The sequence below is a fragment of the Martes martes genome, assembly GCF_963455335.1.
Source record: "Martes martes genome assembly, chromosome: 12".
Lineage (NCBI taxonomy): Eukaryota > Metazoa > Chordata > Mammalia > Carnivora > Mustelidae > Martes > Martes martes.
In genome coordinates this window covers 21893948-21913498 of record NC_137900.1, presented here as the reverse complement: position 1 = coordinate 21913498, position 19551 = coordinate 21893948, and the positions used below count along the sequence as shown (strand labels likewise).

The 19551-nt window shown below is 43.8% G+C and overlaps 1 protein-coding gene and 1 pseudogene across 2 annotated transcripts; both read right to left on the bottom strand.

Moving 5' to 3' along the window:
- Positions 1–85: 85 nt before the first annotated feature.
- Positions 86–16257, bottom strand: LOC308353296 (spermatogenesis-associated protein 31D1-like; annotated as a pseudogene). The gene is made up of 5 exons: positions 16093–16257; positions 13170–13194; positions 2415–4007; positions 1532–2304; positions 86–379 (listed from the first exon to the last, which is right to left on the bottom strand). The product of its transcript is annotated as a spermatogenesis-associated protein 31D1-like (transcript).
- A 1124-nt stretch (positions 16258–17381) lies between these two features.
- LOC308353294 (spermatogenesis-associated protein 31D1-like) lies at positions 17382–19048 on the bottom strand (the record flags this gene model as incomplete). Its single annotated transcript, XM_080820169.1, is given in 2 exon segments — positions 17382–17584; positions 17587–19048. Coding segments are annotated over 2 exon segments (1665 nt in total).
- Positions 19049–19551: the final 503 nt, after the last annotated feature.

Sequence of the window (19551 nt, the reverse complement as noted above, 5' to 3'; positions counted from 1 at the left end):
TGTCATCGAGTGTGGATGGAAGGAAGGCACCAAGATCACCTTCCCCCAAAAGGGGATGCCAGGCCTGACAGCCTGCAGGTACTGCTTACATACTCAGGGAACAGAACCATGCCTTTTTGGTATAAGCCTGTGCCAGGCTCCAGTCTGCCTCAAAGTGGTGGTGCCTGGAACAGACTGAGGAAGGAGGGGAGTGGGACAGGGTCCTGAGAAGGGGATGATTAGACATAAACTTTTGTTCTACCAGCAAGGTCCCTCTTTCACCTTTTCGTTTCTTCAAAGGTGTCTTATCCTGGAAGGTGGTAGCTGCCTTGTCAACATTGCTACCAGTAACAGCTAAGTGATGCTTTTGTTCTGCAAAAAGCATCCTCAGTCCAGCAGCCTGAAGAAACACCCAGTGAAGTGAAGCACTTCCAGTGGGAAACCTCAGTGTCAAGTTTAACGTGACTCACAGGACAGATTCTTTAGCAACATCTAGGCTATTCTTCAACCCTACCCAAACCAGCCCAAGATCAACCCAGACAACATCTCCCCTCCACCACAAAACACTCCCATTCAGAGTTCACCCACCTATGGGATCCTCTGATCACTGACTTCTAAATGATTAAGCTACTGTAACACAATTAGCAGTGAAGTAACAACTGTGTCTTAATCATTATTTTCTGAAAGATATACCTGTCTTTGATCCTCCTCAGATATAGAAGACTTACTGTAAAGGGTGTAAAACATTCAATGAGGAGAGAGGTGTGAGCTACTATACATTTTCAGTAAGGCTAAGCCATGGGACAGGAGAGAGAGCCCATTTCCCAAACTTCATTGGAGAGGAAATGGGCTTTTAGGGGCTTTGGGGAGCACATGATACATATTTCCCAAGAGGTCCAGGAGATTAGATTGGTCACCTTTTAGAAGCCAAAGGAAGCAATCAGTAACAGCTGAACTGAGTTACCCAAAACCCATGCTCCCAAGACAGTACACAGAACAGACATCAGTTTACTAGAGAAATATTGATTCCTCACAAGGGATTATTTTGGTGTAGGAAATGCCCCCCAAAACCCTCTCACTGGAAATTCTGGAGAAGTTTTCTGTCTAAATAGTAGGGACACATCTCTGCACATAGTGCCTTCAGGAGTGGTGAGAGTGGCGGGAGGCCACTGGGCAGCTTGAAGCCTGCAGGTGGTTTTTGGGTGGGATGCAGGATCCCTGAGGGGCATGGAGAGGGGATTCTTCTGATGCGGTAGCTGGTCCTTAAATGCCCCAACTTTCTGGGGCTGTCTGTCCTTGTTTCTGAGCTGTCTGTTACTTCCAGTAAGGCCTTGGCCAGCAAAGACAGCTTCTTGCTGGCAGGACCTGGTATTTGTCTCCTTATGAGTGGAAACCCTGTACTTGAAACGATACCCTGGGACAGGCTGTACCTGGGCCTGCACTTATGCTTCCTGCTGAGTTTTCCCAAACTTGGGGAGGGAATGGGCTGCTGAGGGCAGGTGCTGCCTATGGCACGCAGACGCCCCATTCTCTTTTCTTGGAACTTCGCAACAGCTGTCATGATTTTCTGAGCTTCAGGTGTCCTGGTAAAGGCAGCTCTACCTTTAAGCGGGACTCTGCTTTCCACAGATGATAGGGGACTATGCTTCTCCTGGGAGCTTTCTCGCCTTTTGCATTTTATCCCAGGAGTAAGCCATTGCAAAAAATCCTTCATTTATTTACTGAAAAGGCTTTCAGAAGGAAGCTGACCCTTCTGTGAAAGGCTTTCAGGAGGCAGCTGACCCTTCTGTGATAGGGCCTGGGAAGGCTGGCTTCCCAGCTTTACCTTCAATACCACGTCTTGAGTAGGGAACCTCTTCTTCAATGCCACACCTTCAGTAAGGAACCTGTTCGTTCTCGGTTGGGATGTCTCCAGTCCTGCATCCCCTCCACCACGCTCTTGTGCCATGGAGCCCAGAGGCCGCATGGTCTTTGCAGCCAGTGGGGGATTCTTATTCTGGCATTTCCTTAAGACATGCTTAGGGACCCAGAGCTCCTGCTGTTGTTCCATAGTAATTCCTGTGTCCTCTGGATGGACATGCAGCAACGGGAAGCTCTCATGTCCCTGTGGGAGACACCCTGGGCAGGAGTAAGTGAGGCCTTATAATTCAAACAATCTGAGGCGGGGGGTAGGCCGGTACATTGGGCTTGGGTCTGGCTATGCTCCCTGGTCTCCAGCATAAGCTTTAACTCATGAAAGAGTTGTTCTTTGAGATTCAATTATTTAGGATCTTGCGGTACTGGTATGTTTGGTGGGATGGTGGTTTTGACTTGATTCTCATTCCCCTTTATAATTGGGGAGCTAACTGGCTTGTTGGTTGTCAAGATGCTAGGTTGTGATTGATGTGTATGAAATTCCTTGGTCCTGAATATCTCCCTAGACTCTGGGGGCCAACAGGTTCTCGATTCTTCATCATTATGCCTTGTTGCCCTCCTCTTCTATCATTGGAATTTACACTCTTATCCTTTGGCTCATGTCTGGCCCCAGGTTGCCTTGCAGGCAGATTTGGGGGCCATCTGTTGGCTGTGGTGACATGTTTGACAGGTTTAAGAGTCTGTCTGCCATGCTTAGCTTTTGGAACATCCTCTAAAAGCTGGCGGTTGATATTAGAGGTTGATTGCCTCGGAATACTCTGCTCTTCCTTGCCCAGAGTTGAAGTGGCAGGGCGAGGACGATCTGGAATGGGGGCTGAATTTGATGTTCCTGCTTTGTCTCCATGGCGAGATTTCAAGCTTCCTCTAAGGGAGTTGAAGCCCCCAGGTTTAGAATTTGCCACAGGAATTGGGTTGGTTGAGCAGGAAAGGCTACAAGGGGATGTGGCCATTCTCGATTTAAAGATCTCTATGAATTCAAAGACCCTCGAGGGAAGGCCCCATAGCATCGTCCAATGAAACCTTTTAATATGAGCTTCCAGCATCTGTTGTACACAAGGTTCAAGAAAGGGAAGCTGCTGGCAGGTATTCAGGGAGTAGTCCTCAACCTCTGATGGTGGCAAACTTCTTTGTTTTAATTCAGTCTGGGATTTCTGGAAGGAAGTGATGTCTGCTTCATTGTATGCCATGAATTATGCACAGTCCCAGGGAGCTGACCCTCACTGATTTCCTCAGACTTTTTGCGCAAATGTATTTTCAGGACATTTTCAAGTTGTCTCTGACCTGTAGTCTCCACAGACACCGTGGAGTTTTTCTCTGATGGGCTCCTAAGTTCTTTCTCAGAATCATACCCCCATATCGTTATCTGAATTGCTCTCTAGGTCACTCAACAGATCATCTTTTGGGCCATCCTCTGGGTTGTGTCCCTGATCCTTCTTCAGGTCACCATCCTCTAGCTGAAGCATTTCTGAGTCCTCGTCATTTGACACTTTCAGTGTCATTCAATTTGCTCTGACTCTTAGAGATCCATGACCGTCCACGAAAGCGCTGCTACTCAGGTAGCTGTGGAAGAATACTCGGATGGCTCATCAGTGAGAGAGACTCATAGATCCTGCGGGGAATGCCCCACCAGTGATGGATGAACCTCTTTCAAAGGTGACTCTCTAGTTTTCTCCAAAGCTCTTCATTCAGAGGAAACTGTCCAGGACGGACAGAGAGTACAACTTGGGCCTTGGTGGCCTTGTGGCTGAGAGAAGGGTTAGGAGCTGAAGGACAGTAGTCCTCCTGGGATCTTTGGACTACAGTGGGTAAACCCCACACACGTTCCTGTACCTTCTGCAACACGTTCCATTCCAGATGTTCCATTTCTGTTGATGTGAGACTCTCGGATTCATTCTGAGGTCTGTGAAAACACACTCCACAGATCTTGATGTCGAGTAGAGGACCAGATGGCAGGATTGGGAGTGGCGATTGATGGTGGGCCTGGGGCTAGACATGAGGTATAGGTAGGGGCTGGGTTTGAGGCAGGAGTTGAGGCGGGTTCTCAGGCAAGGATGGAGGAAGTGGATGGGGAACTACTGGGGATTCCTGCTCTGGGGAGGCATTCAAGATGTTATCTGAGGTATCTTCTTACTCTACCTAAAATACTGTGTCCTGTACATCAGTACCCTAATAGGTGTACAAATCCCTTCTCAGTGAGTTGTAGCCCTGTAACAAATGCCATGTTTAAACGACACACATATATTTTTCATAGTTCTGGAGGATGGGAATTCCAAAATCAAGGCACAGCAGATTCATTGTCTGTTGAGACCTTCCTCCTGGTTCACAGGCAGGTGCATCTTCTCCCTACAACCTGATGTGGCAGAAAAAGTGGGTGAGAGGTTTCTGGGGTCTCTTTTCTAAGGATACTAAACTAACATATGAGGGTCCCACCCTCATGACCTAATCACCTCCCAAAGTCCCCATCTCCTAATACCATCACATTAGGATTAGGGTTTCAACATATGAATTTGGGGAGGAGCACAAGCATACAGTTCCCCAAAGGCTGGTATAGGATATAGGCTGCTAAGTAAGCTATTGATCCCTTCCTCTGGTGGCAGGGTGGGACCCAGGAGTGTCACAGCCTTCCTGGAGAATGTAGTCTTGAAGAGCCTCACCTGATTGCCTTGTGGGCCTTGTATATCCTTTCCTAGGAGTGCCTTGCCAGGAAAAGGTGTGAGAAGCTCCACCCTATATTATCATCCCCACGTATGTTTGAAAATCAACTACCTGTGACAGTTTTTCCAGGTTCCTTTTTGTCAGGTTTAAAGAATCCCAGTATTTCCCTCCACTCTTCCTACATCTTCTTTTCTAAACTCTTTTATCTTCATGACATCTGTCCGCTGAACTGCGTCCTAACTTCTCATGTCTTTCTTAAACTGGGATGCCCTTTATTTGACACCCCTGGCCTAGCATTATTAACTTGGTCATCTGTGAAAGGGTAGGACAGCCTTCACCCTGGCCCAGCAGAGTCTCCTTTCAGTTCTGCAGGAACAGGTCACCTGCCTGGAAGATCAGACCTGCCCAGAGGCACCGCTTCTTCCTCATCCTGACATGCAGTCTCACCCACGTTTTCATTTAATAAATAGTTACTTTTGGAAGCCAAGAGAGGCCTGGTACATAGCCCTCAGCGAGACTTAATAATTTTGATGAGGAGGAAGGGGAGGAGAAGGGGGATAATGTTAATGATTATGGTAATAATGTCCTAATTTTAATGTGAATAGAGAAAGATAGTCTTGCACTATACTGAATACATTCTGTTTCCCAATCATCTCCATGCCATGAAAAATGGCAACACTTAAGAAACAGCAGAGAGCAATAAAAGTCATCTTCTCCAATCTGAAGCAGATATCATGGTCTTATTAAAAATTTTTCTACAGTAAAGAGGATGATGCTATAATAATGGGAGATTTTCTCTAAAGTGAATATTGGCATCCTAAACTACGTCAGACCTTTCAGTCCACTCTAGAGTGTCTAGAGCCCTGAAGCTCGGCTTTGACACAGTGTTTCTATTTTCATGTCAATGCTCTACTCCACTGTGCTCTAAGAATAAAGCGTAAGTATAAAAATGATGGCTGGTAGCCCTACTTTGAAAATTGTTTTCAAGGTGCAGTGATCCAATTTCAAATTAATTGTAGCATAGCAAAACAAGAGGCCCAAGGATGAGGATGTACCTTATCCAAAAGTTGCCAGTCACTTCTTGTGACTTAACTTTTTGGGATCTCAGCATTTCCAGATAAGTTGGAAGTAATTGTAGAGGCCAATTTCAGGCAATCAACTTGAACAATGGAAACATGAGTCAGGCCAAAGGGCCCACAGTGACACACTGGCTGAGTTCAAACAAGCCCAATGGGTGACCCATATCAAAATATCCCTAAGCCCTAGCTGATCAATAGGTTACTTACACCAAGACACAGGTACCAAAAAAGGAAAATTCTATATGTTCCCATACATCCTCACCTTCCACCTATAACTACAGCCTGCCCCAGTCTCTGTTCTTCTGTCCTGCCTGCTCCTCCCTTGCAGTGTGTTCAAGGTGTATTCTATCTCCTTTGTTTGACCTTAGGTGAATTCTTTCACCACCCGTGCCCTGCAGGCTTCCACCAGATCAGCACACCTCACATTTGGGGGCCCCCATCCAATTGGACCCCACAGTAATTAGGCTTGTAAATGCTTCTTTTAGTGCTACACTGAAATCAAAAGATTGGTCGTGGTTCCTACTTTAAGGTAGTTTTGCTGTTGCTGGTCTTCTCACGAAAAGCTGAGAGTCCTGCCTTGTTCTTGAATCAGATCCCAAGACTATAATATTTAAAAAGACCTGTGGCCCCTAGGTAGCTCATTTGGTTAAGGTTAAGCATCAGACTCATAATTTCCACTCAGGTCAGGATCTCATGGGTCTTGAGATGGAGCCCCAGGTGGGGCTCCCTGAATGGCAGGGAGTCTGCTTGAGATTCTCTCCCTCTCTCTGCCTCTCCCCCTAATTCCATGCACATGTGCACACTCTCTCTTCTGAATGGGTGAATAAATCTTGAATGAATGAATAAATGAATAAACCTGTCCAAAATAACTAGACCTATACCTGTGGTGAACACAGCATAATGCAAAAACTTGTCAAATCACTAAGTTGTACATCTGAAACTAAGGCAATATTGTGTATCAACTATATGCAAATAAAAAATAAAAATGAAATAAATAATGTAAAAAGTAAAAAGAACTGTTCATTCATGTGAAGAAAGCATCCTGCTTAAAATCAACTTTAGTTTAGGCAACTGGATGTATCAAAAGAAAAGTAGTAAATTGAGGCTTTTCTTCCCTTTCTTCTGAAAAAAACTTGGGAGATACCCAAATCTCTGAATGCAGTCCCACAAACTGGTTTGGAGATCAGACATAGAATCAGCGTAATTAGAAGAAAAATGAAGGAAAGAAAAGTAAAAGGGATGTAGGGACAAAAGGTAGAAAAACCTGAATACAAAACAATCTATTGCATACCACTCAAAGTGTGGTCCTTGGCCTAGTCACATTGGCATCACCCAAGAGCTATTCTGGAGTACAGAATCTCAGACATCCCGCTGATCTGTTGTAGGGATGGTATTGGTGTATGGATCCTTTTCATCTGCCACTGTGCCCATCCTTTAGCTGCCACAAGTGCTTGCTGCTAACAACTCACAGCTGGCCCTTTATCTAGAGAGTTACCCCTGGCCAAACAGGAGCTTCCTCACTTGGAAAGCTACACAGTACCCACCCAACAAATTTCAGTTAACAATTGACTGGTACCAAGGGATGAAAGCCTGGTTCCTCATCTTAGGGTGAGATTGCTTAGTGCAGGATGTGTTCCAAAACTTCCTCCTGGATTCAGACTAAAGCTCATCTTTGATTGAGACCATATTCATGATTAGCTTTTATGGCCTGCTCTGTCAGGCACTGTTCACTCCTTTTCTCCTGAGAATACTCCTATAGTGACTTGAATAAGAATCCCTATCTCACGCTCTACTTTTAAGAAACTCAACCTAAGTTGGTTTGTCCTAGAAAAATATCTGAGAAGCAGATACTAAGGATAGAATTTTGTAGTTAGATCTAACTTGCCAGCTGGATCACGAGTGGTAGGCAATGTCCTGATAGTCTTTGGGACACTGTAACAGGCAACTACTAAGACTTTCACTTGAGGTGAATGGGATGAGATGCAGGTGGAGGGAATGCACTAACTGGCACAATTTCTTAGGCACTGGAGAGATATGGGGACATATCAACTCTAAAGACTGAAATTGAGTGGCTGTTGCTAAGTACTTAACAAAGAAAGAAAAGGCAGGTTCAGACCTCTTAATAATTCAAAGTAAAGCGTGAGTGTCAGAGGCCTCCTTCGTACCTTTGAAAAGATTCTCATCACCTGAAGTCAGAGGGTGGAAATGGCTGTAGACAGAGAACTCAAGTGTGATATGGGCAGAGCTTTGAAGAATTCTTGGCCTCAGCAAATCTCCCATGACATTACAGGACCTAGAGAGGGAAAGAGTGGAACTCTGAGATTTGCGATGTGGATCTGTAGGTAGATGAACTTGTGATCTTGTATCCTCTGAGCCTACCTAGCCAGAAGAAGTGACCTACTTCTTTTGGAGGAGAGATCAGTCACCTCGTTTAAGACTGTGCATGGTATTCCTAGAGGCAAGATCAATAAGCAGCCAACTGCCCATGGTACTGTCAAATCTATCAGTTATCTATCTATCTGTCTATCTATCATCTTCCTCAAAAAATCAGGAGTAGATGGGTAGTGCAAAAAAAGTGTTGCTAAGTTGGAAAGCAAGGACAGATCCCCAAGGATATCCTTCCAGTATAACAGGAAGGAACGAAGAAAGAAGGGATGGATGTTCACGTTTTCATTTTGTTATTCTTTTGAAGTTTTTTAATGATGAAAAGTTCTGGTGACTTTTTATTCCCCATTTATTCCCCAGCACACATGCTCAACGAGTGAGGAGAGTGGAGAAATTGTAGAAAAGTGAAAGTGTTTTGAGCACTTAGACAAGAGAATTGACTAAAGAACAATCATATGAGGTCGGCTAAGACAGGGAGCTTTGTTTCCTTCTCTGGTGTGCCCCTAATGCTTCGAAGAATGCCTACTACACAGTAAACACTGAAGGAACTAATGGATTGTTTTCAGGGATTGTTGAAGCTGGCCATTATTATAGAACATTTATGGTGGCATCAACATAATTACTTGTGTTGATTTTATCCTAGATGAATCACCCCTTTATTAGTATACGGGTTTAAAAAGACACACTCACTTTTGCCCAGCATGACAGATGAAAGGCAAATGAAAAGCTGTCAAAACTAGAGCTCTTTAGGTTTGGAATTAAGTGACAAACAATGAAGTTTTCCTTGGAGAGGGAGGAAATGAGACAAACCATTCTCAGATGGACAGGGAAATGTATAAAGTGTCTTGTAGTTCCTGACTAAGTTGAAGAATTGGGGGCATAAGCTGAAAGGATGAACTCCAGTGGAATGTCAGACTGTCTTTTCAGATGGCAGAAGTGTTCCTGGTGATAAGTTCTAGGATATAGCCATAACTAAACTGGAATGGAAGATAAGGGCTCAGGGATGAGAAGGGATGAACAGTGAGAGACCAGATTGCTTGGATGGTCTATCCACATGGATGTTGGGGACTCTGACTGATTCCTCCTCCTTCAAGTTCCTCTCCTGGACCCCATTCCACCTCTTTCTTATCCCTAAGTCTCCTCAGAATCAGCATTTCCTGCAACTCCATGCTTTAGTCATGCATAACTCTGGACAAGAAAGCAGAAATGGGGCAAAGAAAGAGGTCTGGAGTAGACATCTGTTTTTGTTTTGATGTCTAGCATTCACTCACCTTCTGGAAACAGTCCCTTTATTCATGTCTAGAGAACTAAACACATTCTCAGTCTCAGTCTATGGGCAGGTAGAGTTGTCTTTGCCTAACACTCCTATTTTAAGAATGCATCTATAACTCCAACTTGACCAAAAGATGATTTTATGATTTTGACAATGGTGATTCATCAGGGATGGGCAAAACTAAGCCAAAAGTGGAGCCAATAAGGCACAGTGGGATTTTCTGCAGGGACTACTGAGAGACCCAACCATTTTTAGCTACACTTAAAACTTGGAAGATACACTTAAAGCTACAAAATTGTCAGTCGGGAGGAGGAGTCAAGATGGTGGGGGAGTAGCAGACAGAGATGACATCAGGTCGCAGGAGTTCAACTAGATAGTTATCAAACCATTCCAAATACATACAAACCCAACAGGAGATCGAAGAGAAGAAGAGCAGCAATTTTAGAAACAAAAATCGACCATCTCTGACAGGTAGGATGTGGGGAGAAGTGAATCTGAAGCAACAGGAAGATAGACTTGGGGGGGAGGGGCCAGCTCCCAGCAAGCGGTGGAGAAATGGAGCACAAAATTCGAACATTTAAAAGCCTGCTCCACTGAGGGGCATCACTCCAGAAGCTAAGCGGGGGTAGAGCCCTCACAGGGACAGTGTGATCTCAGGTCCCACGGGGTCACAGAAGGATTGCAGGTGTCTGATTGTGGCAGAGCTCACAGGTATCAGAGCAGAAAAGCCATCTAGAGAGACAGAGCTGAGGAGTGAGCTCTCAGCTCAGGGTTACCTCAAACTGTGATCTGTGGCACAGACAGGCTCAGTGGTCTGAGTAGGGACCCCACAGGTGGCAGATCTGGGGAGACCAATCTTCATCCCCCGAAAGAGCAGAGCAACAGGATCTGTTGGGCTTGAAGACTCTAAATGGGGCAGCGTGCCAGAGACAGAAATGCTCAGTCACAGGCCAGATTAGCTTGGAGCACGGCCAGAGACCAGGGGGAGGGGAATGATTGAGCACTTTTCTCCAAGGGCGCACTGAGGAATGCGACACTGAGCTCTTGGTTCCTCCGGGCAGGAGACCGGGAGGCCGCAATTTTTATTCCCGTCCTACAGGGCTCTACAGAAAGCGTTCAGGGAACAAAAGCTCCCTAGAACAAACCTGAGGAGATTACTTAGCCCAGCCCCTGGCAAGGGCAGTGCAATTCACCTTGGGCAAAAATTTGAGAATCACTGCAACAGGCCCCTCTCCCAAAAATCAGCAAGAACATCAGCCCACACCAAGCTCACTGATCAAGGAGAACAGTGGAATTCCAGAGGAGGGGAAAGCAAAGCATGGAATTTATGGAATATATGTATATATATATGGAATATATATGTGTGTGTGTATATATATGTATATATGTATGGAATATGTGTATATATATACATATACATACATACATACATATATATGTGTGTGTATATATACATATATACATATACATATATTCCATACATGTATACATATATACATATATGTATATATACACATATATACATATGTACATGTATATGTACATATATACATATATATACACATATATACATATACATATATATGTATATACATATATACATATACATATACATATATACATATATGTATATATGTATATATATACACATATATATGTATATATACATATATTCCATACATATATATATATTCCATACATATATACCTATATATATACACACACACACACACAAAATATAGGGTAAACATGATGAAGGGATGGAATATGACTGTAAAGATGGAACTCCATCATATGGAATATATATATATATATATATATATATATATAAAAGTTTTTCCTTCTTTAAAATTCTGGGAGGTAGTTTCTTCTAAGAGAACAAATTACACCAAAAATCAAGTGGGTGTTTCTGATCTATTCAACAGTCTAATATATATATATATAATTTTAATTAAAAAAATTAAACTTTTTAAACCCCCTTTCTTCTCCCCCTGATTTGGGGTCTCTTCTGATTTGGTTAACATATATTTTTCTGGGGTCTTTGGCACCCTTTTGGTATTTTATTCTCTCCTTCATATATTCTTATCTGGATAAAATGACAAGACAGAAAAACTCACTACAAAAAAAAGAACAAGAGACAGTACCGAAGGCTAGGGACCTAATCAATATGGACATTGGTAATATGTCAGATCTAGAGTTCAGAGTGACAGTTCTCAAGGTGCTAGATGGGCTCAAAAAAGATGTGGAAGATATTAGAGAAACCTGTCTGGAGAAATAAAAGCCCTTTCTGGAGAAATAAAAGAACTAAAATCTAACCAAGCTGCAATCATAAAAGCTATTAATGAGGTGCAATAAAAAATGGAGGCTCTTACTGCTAGAATGAATGAGGCAGAAGAGAGAATTAGTGATATAGAAGGCCAAATGATGGAGAATAAAGAAGCTGAGCAAAAGAGAGACAAAAAACTACTGGACCATGAGGGGAAAATTCAATGGCAAAAATGAACTATTGGGACTTCATCAAGATCTAAAGCTTTTGCACAGCAAAGGAAACAGTTAACAAAACCAAAAGACAACTGACAGAATGAGAGAAGATATTTGCAAACGACGTATCAGATAAAGGGCTAGTATCCAAAATCTATAAAGAACTTATCCAACTCAACACCCAAAGAACAAATAATCCAATCAAGAAGTGGGCAGAGGACATGAACAGACATTTCTGCAAAGAAGACATTCAGATGGCAAACAGGCACATGAAAAAGTGCTCCACATCACTCGGCATCAGGGAAATAAAAATCAAAACCACAATGAGATACCACCTCACACCAGTCAGAATGAATAAAATTAACAAGTCAGGAAATGGCAGATGCTGGCGAGGATACAGAGAAAGGGAAACCCTCCTACACTGTTCGTGGGAATGCAAGTTCATGCAGCCACTCTGGAAAACAGCATGGAAGTTCCTCAAAAAGTTGAAAATAGAGCTACCCTATGACCCAGGAATCATACTACTAGGTATCTACCCTAAAGATACAAATGTAGTGATCCAAAGGGGCAGATGCACATGAATGTTTATAGCAGCAATGTCCACAAAAAGCAAACTATGGAAAGAACCTAGATGTCCATCAACAGATGAATGGATAAAGAGAAATATATATACAATGGAATACTCTGCAGCCATCAAGAGAAATGAAATCTTGCCATTTGCAATGATGTGGATGGAACTAGAGGGTATTGTGCTGAGGGAAATAAGTCAATCAGAGAAAGACAATTATCATATGATCTCCCTGATATGAGGGACTCGAGAGGCAATGTGGGGGGCTTGAGGGGTAAGAAAGTAAAAAATGAAACAAGATGGGATGGGGAGGGAGATAAACCATAAGAGACTCGTAATCTCACAAAACAAACTGAGGGATGCTGGGGGGAGGTGGGTAGGGAGAGGGTGGTTGGTTATGGACATTGGGGAGGGTATGTGCTATGGTGAGTGCTGAAAAGTGTGTAAGCCTGATGATTCACAGGCCTATACCCCTGGGGCTAATAATACATTCTATGTTAATAAAAACAAAAAAATAAATAAAGCAAAAAAAAAAAAAAGAAAGAAAAAAGGAAAAAAAATTTTTTTTAATTTTCTGACAAAAATTCAGTACAGAATGCCAAGAAATGGATAGACAGTGAATCTTGAAGGCATCATTTGAGCCCCAGCATGAACACTTGTACCTTAGTCCAACTTTATTCCCAGAATTTTTCAGGTACCTAAGTCAAGAGATTCTCCATTTTAAGTCAGTTAAGTTATATTTGCTGTCATTTACATCCAAATACTTCCTCACAGTATAAGGGGGCTCTCCATCCCTGGCTCCCACTTGCATCCTAGCCCACTAAATATATATTACCTTCTCTGTCCTTCAGATCGCCCAACTATGAGAGGGGATTAAGAAATAGGTATTGAGATTGCAGTCCAAGATGGCAGAGGATTAAGAGACCTTACTTTTGTCTGGTTGCAGGAATTCAGCTAGACAGCTATCAAATCATTCTGAACCTACAAAATCAAGGGGAGATCAAAGAAAAGAATACCTGCAACTCATCAAATAGAAAAGTGACCATGTTTTGCCAAGTAGGAGTTGGAAAGGAGGGAATCCGAGGTGATATATGGGAAGATAAACCATGGGGGGGAGGGGAGAGAGCCTCCATCAGCTGGATACAGGCAAGTGATAGAGTAGCAGAGCACAAAATCAGAACTTTTAGAAGTCAGCTCCACTGAGGGATGTCCCTGTCTGAAAGATGCCTTGGTGCCAAAGCAGGCAGAATCCTAGGAGGGGCAGTGTGGTCTCAGGAACCCCAGGGTCACAGGAAGAACAGGGGTGCCTGAGTGTGACAGAGTTCCCAGGCATCAGAGCCTTCAAGACATAGGTACATGGAAAATATCCCAAAATGGGAGTATGTGCTCTAAGATCCCTAGTACTGCCTTTTCCAACAGTTGAGTGACCCATTCTCTCTGATGTTCAAGTTATGAGAATTAAATTTGAAATGATGGATGTGCTATATTAAATATATTAACAAGAACAGAAATTAAACCTTGCAACCTGTCAGGTTCACGTCCTCTATAATGTTGGCTAAGTCTACAGAAGCTGAGGGTTACTTCTACACATCTATGGTCTGGGAGCTAGGTCAAAATAGAGAGACTGTGGTAGACCCAGATGGGCCATATTTCACCAGCTTCCCTCCCTGCCCCCAACCCCAGTTTAAATACTGGTAAGTCAGGTGGTTCTCAGGGTTTATTTTACTTAACCATTCAGGATAAACCCAAACTGCCTTTACCTATCTATGTCACCTTTCCTTCCTTCTTTGGATGTTCCAATCTCTTTGATGGTTACTTACAAGGTGCCAATTCATTTAGGCATTAAGCAATTTTGACCTTGATGACTTGGGCATGAATGAGGACAAAGATCCACTTGGCATGTTTGGAGACTTGCACCAGCAAACTGAGGAAGGTGTCCAAGATGAAACCCTTGCATTAGGAAGACTTCTCAGAAGATTCCAATCATCCCACTTCCTGGTGTTCACACTCTTGTGTAAATAAACCTGCCCTTAAGCATAGGCTGGACTTAGTGATTTGCCTCTGAGTGATAGAATAAAGGAAAGGTAATAGGATGTCATTTACATTGCTAGTTTCCAAAAGATTGTAAATTCTATCTTGTTTGCAAACTCTCTCCTTGCTTTGATGAAGTAAGCTGCCATGCTGGAGAAGCCCACATGATAAGGAACCAGCCAGATCCAGCCAAGAGCCAACAAGGTTCTGAGGATCTCATTCCAACAGACTTTGAGGAACTGCATCCTGCCAGCAATTATGTGAATGAGTAAGGGAGTTGGTCCTTCCCCAGTCAAGACTCCAGATGAGAATGTAGTAGCCTCAGCTGACACCTTAAATGCAACCTTGAAGCAGAGAATCCAGGTAGGCCTCACCCAAATTTCTGATCCACAAAAGCCATGAGGTAATAAGTATATATTTTTTAACTCACTAAATTTTGGAATAACCATTACAGAAATAGATAATTAAGGTACCCCTCAATTATTGTAACCTTGCGGTAAAATGTTGCATGTCTGGGAAGGCAGGAACCATATAGGAGGACAATGTCCCTGACAACACCCCTGAGGGCACCGTCTTCATGCTCAAAGACTATCCCATATATTCATATGTTGAAATGGTATCATTGGGCCTGAGTAGCCTCCAGGAGGTGAGGCCTAGGTGACATTGTGTCCTACCGGACAAATAGTTTGGGAGCAGATGAAAGAGAGTTTCAATCAAGTTCTAGACTTTAAGTGTTTTTTTCACTATTTGTAAAGGCCTGAAGATTTTCAGAGTAAGCACGTTATACTTTTTATGAAAAAAATGTAAATATTTTATTTAAAGATTTTTATTTATTTATTTGACAGAGATCACAAGTAGGCAGAGAGGCAGGCAGAGAGAGAGAGGAGGAAGCAGGCTCCCTTCTGAGCAAAGAGGCCTATGCAGGGCTCAATCCCAGGACCCTGAGATCATGACCTGAGCCAAAGGCAGAGGCTTAACCCACTGAGCCACCGGCGCCCCCCAAAAATGTAAATGTTTTAAATACAGGACATCAGAGCAGAACCAAATAAAAAACCCTAGGATAAAACTGAGAAGAAGGCCACTGTCAGGCTTTGTACAAGGGACTGGTGCACTGGTAGAAGCCAAAAGCATTAACTACTAAGAGTTGAACGCACTGCTTCCCTTCTGTGAGCACAAGCCCTAGCCCCAGTCCCAGTGCAGCACACAGAGATCACCACTCTCTATTAGAAGAAACATTTATTGAGGAGGATTAATATTCTTGGTTGTACTGAAGGTTGTTCTCAACAGAGGATATATTGTCATGAAAATTGTAAAGCTTCATCAATAAGGGCTGAATAATTTCTTTAGAGAAATTTTCTCCCTGGAGGTGCTGGAGAAGCATTTTCTGCCTGAGTAGTAGAGTCAAATCGCTAAACACAGTACTTTCGTCAGGGTCACCCCTGGTGGCCCAAAGGACCTGGCATACTTGATGCACACAGGTGGGGCTTGGATGAGGCACAGACTACCCAGAGGGCAGAGAAGAAGGGGGTTGACCCCGGCTTAATAGCTGATCCTTGAAGGCTTCAGCTTTCTGGGGATGTCTGACCCTATCTCTGTTCTGTGTGACACTTTTAAGATGGTTCTGGTTAGCACAGGCAGCTTCTTGGCTGCAGGACATGATACTTGCCGGTTTCTTTTGTTCTGGGTCAGAGAGAGCCCAGTAGTTGTAAGGAGGTCTTTTGTCAGACCTGTAGTTTGTCCTGCTGCTGGCTTAACTCAGATGCATACATATGTGCCAGCTTCTCTTCTAGGACATTCTCAAAGGTAGTGAGCTTCTGAGCTTCAGGAGGCCAAGCACTCCCAAAAGTAGCTACACTTTCAACTGGGTCTTGGTGCTGCGCTAAGGTGGACATGAACTTGGCTTTTTGCTGGGGACTTTCTTGATGCCATGTGATTTTTTTTCTTGGAATTGATCCACTGAGAAAATTGCCTCATCTTTTTTCTGAAGTAACTTTCAAGAGGAAACTGTTCATTCTGTGACAGAGTTGAGGAAGCACTCTCTAATTTTCTCACCTCAGCCTGGTGGCCCTCCTCTTTGCCTGCAGATGTCCCTACTCCTGAGTCCTCACTTCTGCATTTTCTTGCTTTGGGATCCTGAGGTCTCACTTTCTTTGCACTTTTACTTTGTGAGAAATTCATAGGCTGGCTCTTACAGAAGGACAGTTTTGAGTCCCAGGTTCCTGGTGCTCCTCCGTGCTAATTCTGCTGTCCTTCAGTTGGACGTGCAGCACCTGGGATGCTTCCAGATCCCCGCTGCACACACTCTGGGACTGAGTCAGTTAAGCCTTCGAAGTCAAGCTATCTGAAGGAAGGCACATGTCAGTGGGACATCCTTGAGCCTGGTTATGCTCCTCACTCTCCAGTTTAAACTTTAACTCACTCAGGATCTGTCTTTTCAGGTCTGATAGTTTAGAATCTTGGGGAACCAGTATTTTTGGTGAGGGGTGTTCCGTGGTCATGGCAGTTTCTACTTTATTCATGTTGACATTTATCATTTTGGAGCTTCCCAACTCACTGGTTGTCAAGATTTCCCGAGATTGGGATTGAAGGGTATAGAGCTCCTTGGTTTCGAATATATCCCTGGATAGGTTGGGCATGGCAAAATGTTGTATATTCTTCCCCTCCATAACTTTGCCCTGTTCCATTTCTACTCTGTTACTGAAACTCATATTCTCATGCATTGGTTCATGTCCAGTCCCAGCTTGCCTTGTGGGTACCTCTGGGCCACATGTGTTGTCTGGTACAGTCTCACTGGGTTGCACTTGAGCTCTGATGCTGTGTGTAAGGGGTTGAAAATTCCTGCTGCCCCACTGAGCTATCTGGATACACTCTGAAGTCTTATGGTCAGTGTCAGAGTGTGATGCCTTCAGGCCCCCTTTCCTTCACTGCTCACAGATGACATAGCGGGGAGAGGATGATCCACAGTGGGGACTGACTTTGTTTTTCTCACCTTGTTTCCCAAAAAAAAGTTTAGAACTTACCCAAGGAGATTTAAAAAGACAGCTTTGGAATCCACCCCAGAAATAAGCATAGCTGAGGAGGGAAAGTCAAATTGGGGGAGAGGCCATATTTTGGCTACTCTCAACGTATAGAATTTTATGGATTCAAGAACCCTGAGGGGTAGACCCCACCTCTCATTCATATGAAAACTTATAATATAGGCCTCTAGCACCTGTCGGGATCAAAAAAAGAATGCTCTCGAGTGGTGCTCTGGCAGTAAACCCTACCCACCATTGTCTTTTTAGAATCTGTGTTTTCCAGAGCAGTCTGGGGAATCACAGAGAAAGGCAATGTATTGTCATCAGCCAGCCATGAATAACACACACCTATAGGAATCCTACCCACAGTGATCTGCCAAAACTTCTTGCTCATATGTAAACTAAGATTACTTTTCATTTGATTCTGGTCTGTGTCCTTCCTTGAGACATTCAATAGTTCATTCCCCGAGTGATTCCTTGAATGACACACACAGTTACTTGTCTCCAAGGCTGCCCTCAGACCCTTCACTCGGTGGCATTCTGAGACCCTTTGTGGCCTGTCTTCTGGACTCTTCTCTAGAATATACCCAAGATTCCTCCTCATAACCTTCCTTAGCTGAAACTTTGTTTGGACCCTCTCAATGAAACTTCCAGGGAGATTCAATTCAGTCTTTGCTAGATCCCTGTTACTATGGCTCTGAAACTCAGAGAATTGTGAGTGAATGTGTCTGCCTTTTTGCTGAGAGAGTTCTGATAATGTGTGCTGAGGCTCCATCACTGCTAGGGAGTCTAGATTTCTACAGTCATGGAGGCACCAGTGTGGGATTACTGTCCTTGGGCTATGTAACTCCAGTGTCTCCTGGGGTTCACAGATGATAGGAAAATGGCCAGGAAGGATGGAGACTGGTACATAGGCATGGGATGGCCGGCTAACCAGCGGAATGTTGGGAGCTCGAGGACAAATGGTTTCTTCAGGTTTCTGGAACACAGGGACTAAAGCCCACAAACTTTCCTGTTGCTTCTGCAACACGTGCCATCCCAGGTGTTGATTTTCAGTCAAGATAGGAGAGTCTGATTCATTCTTGGATCTATGGAAAGACACTCCACAGTCCCTAATCAGGGATGAAGAAGGTGGTATGATCGGGAGGCAGGATTGAAAATGGGCGTGGGTGTTCACCTTAGTGAAAGGTGGAGGCTGGGATGGGGACAGGGTTTGAGGCAAGGATTGGGGGTGTACAATGGGGAGAGGAAATGGTTGGGAATGAGGAAGTGGTGGAGGTGCTTGTATTTTGATGGCAGAGGTATTATGAATTCCATTGAATAAGACAAAGTGAGACTCTAGTGGGGAAGTACTACTAGAAATCAGGAGAGTGGCTACTATGGACTCACTGTGCAAAGAAGGAAGACCCCAGAAGAGCTGGCTATATTTCTGATGCAAGTTTTCTGCCAAAGCCTTGACATAGAGGAGCTGTTGATAAATAGAGAGCTGCTCTGGTTTGCCTTCAGTGTTCCAGCCACTTTTGGAGGCTGTGGTGACCTGTACATCAAGTGGATGCAACAAATTCCCTAAAGATGTCCATTGGTATTCTGACCACATTTGTTTGGAAGATGGCCCCTCCTCTTTTACTTTCTTCTCTAAAATCTGGAAATCCATTCTTTTCTCCATTTGTCTCTCCAATAGGGCCTGGAAGATAAGGCCAGGGAAAGAAATTCCACTGGCCTCCTTGTGCTTAGTAGCAGAGTCTCTCCAGAGATAGGTTTCTCATTGATGGAGGTAAACTTGCTCTTGGTGAACATCGGAGTGTGATAATGTGGGGAGGAAGGGAACATGTTCTTGGCATGGGTCTGTCAATAGGAGAATCTGATCCTGATGGGTTTGAACAGTCACTACCTCTGATTGTGGGACATAAGTAGACAACCCACCCGGGCTATCTGGAGATGACTTCTCAGGAACAGGTTTCAATGAGATGGAAATTGATTTAGATTGAATCACAGTTAAAAGGCAGTCTGGCAGTGGTGAAACAGATGACATTGGTGGTGCATGATGACAAGCAAATGAATCAGTGGGATTCCTTGTCTGAGACAGATTTGGTAAGAGGTTGATACCCTGTGAAATGATTGGGTCAAGAGCAGAGATGGGATTCAGAGGTAAAGTGGCCTCTAGTTGTC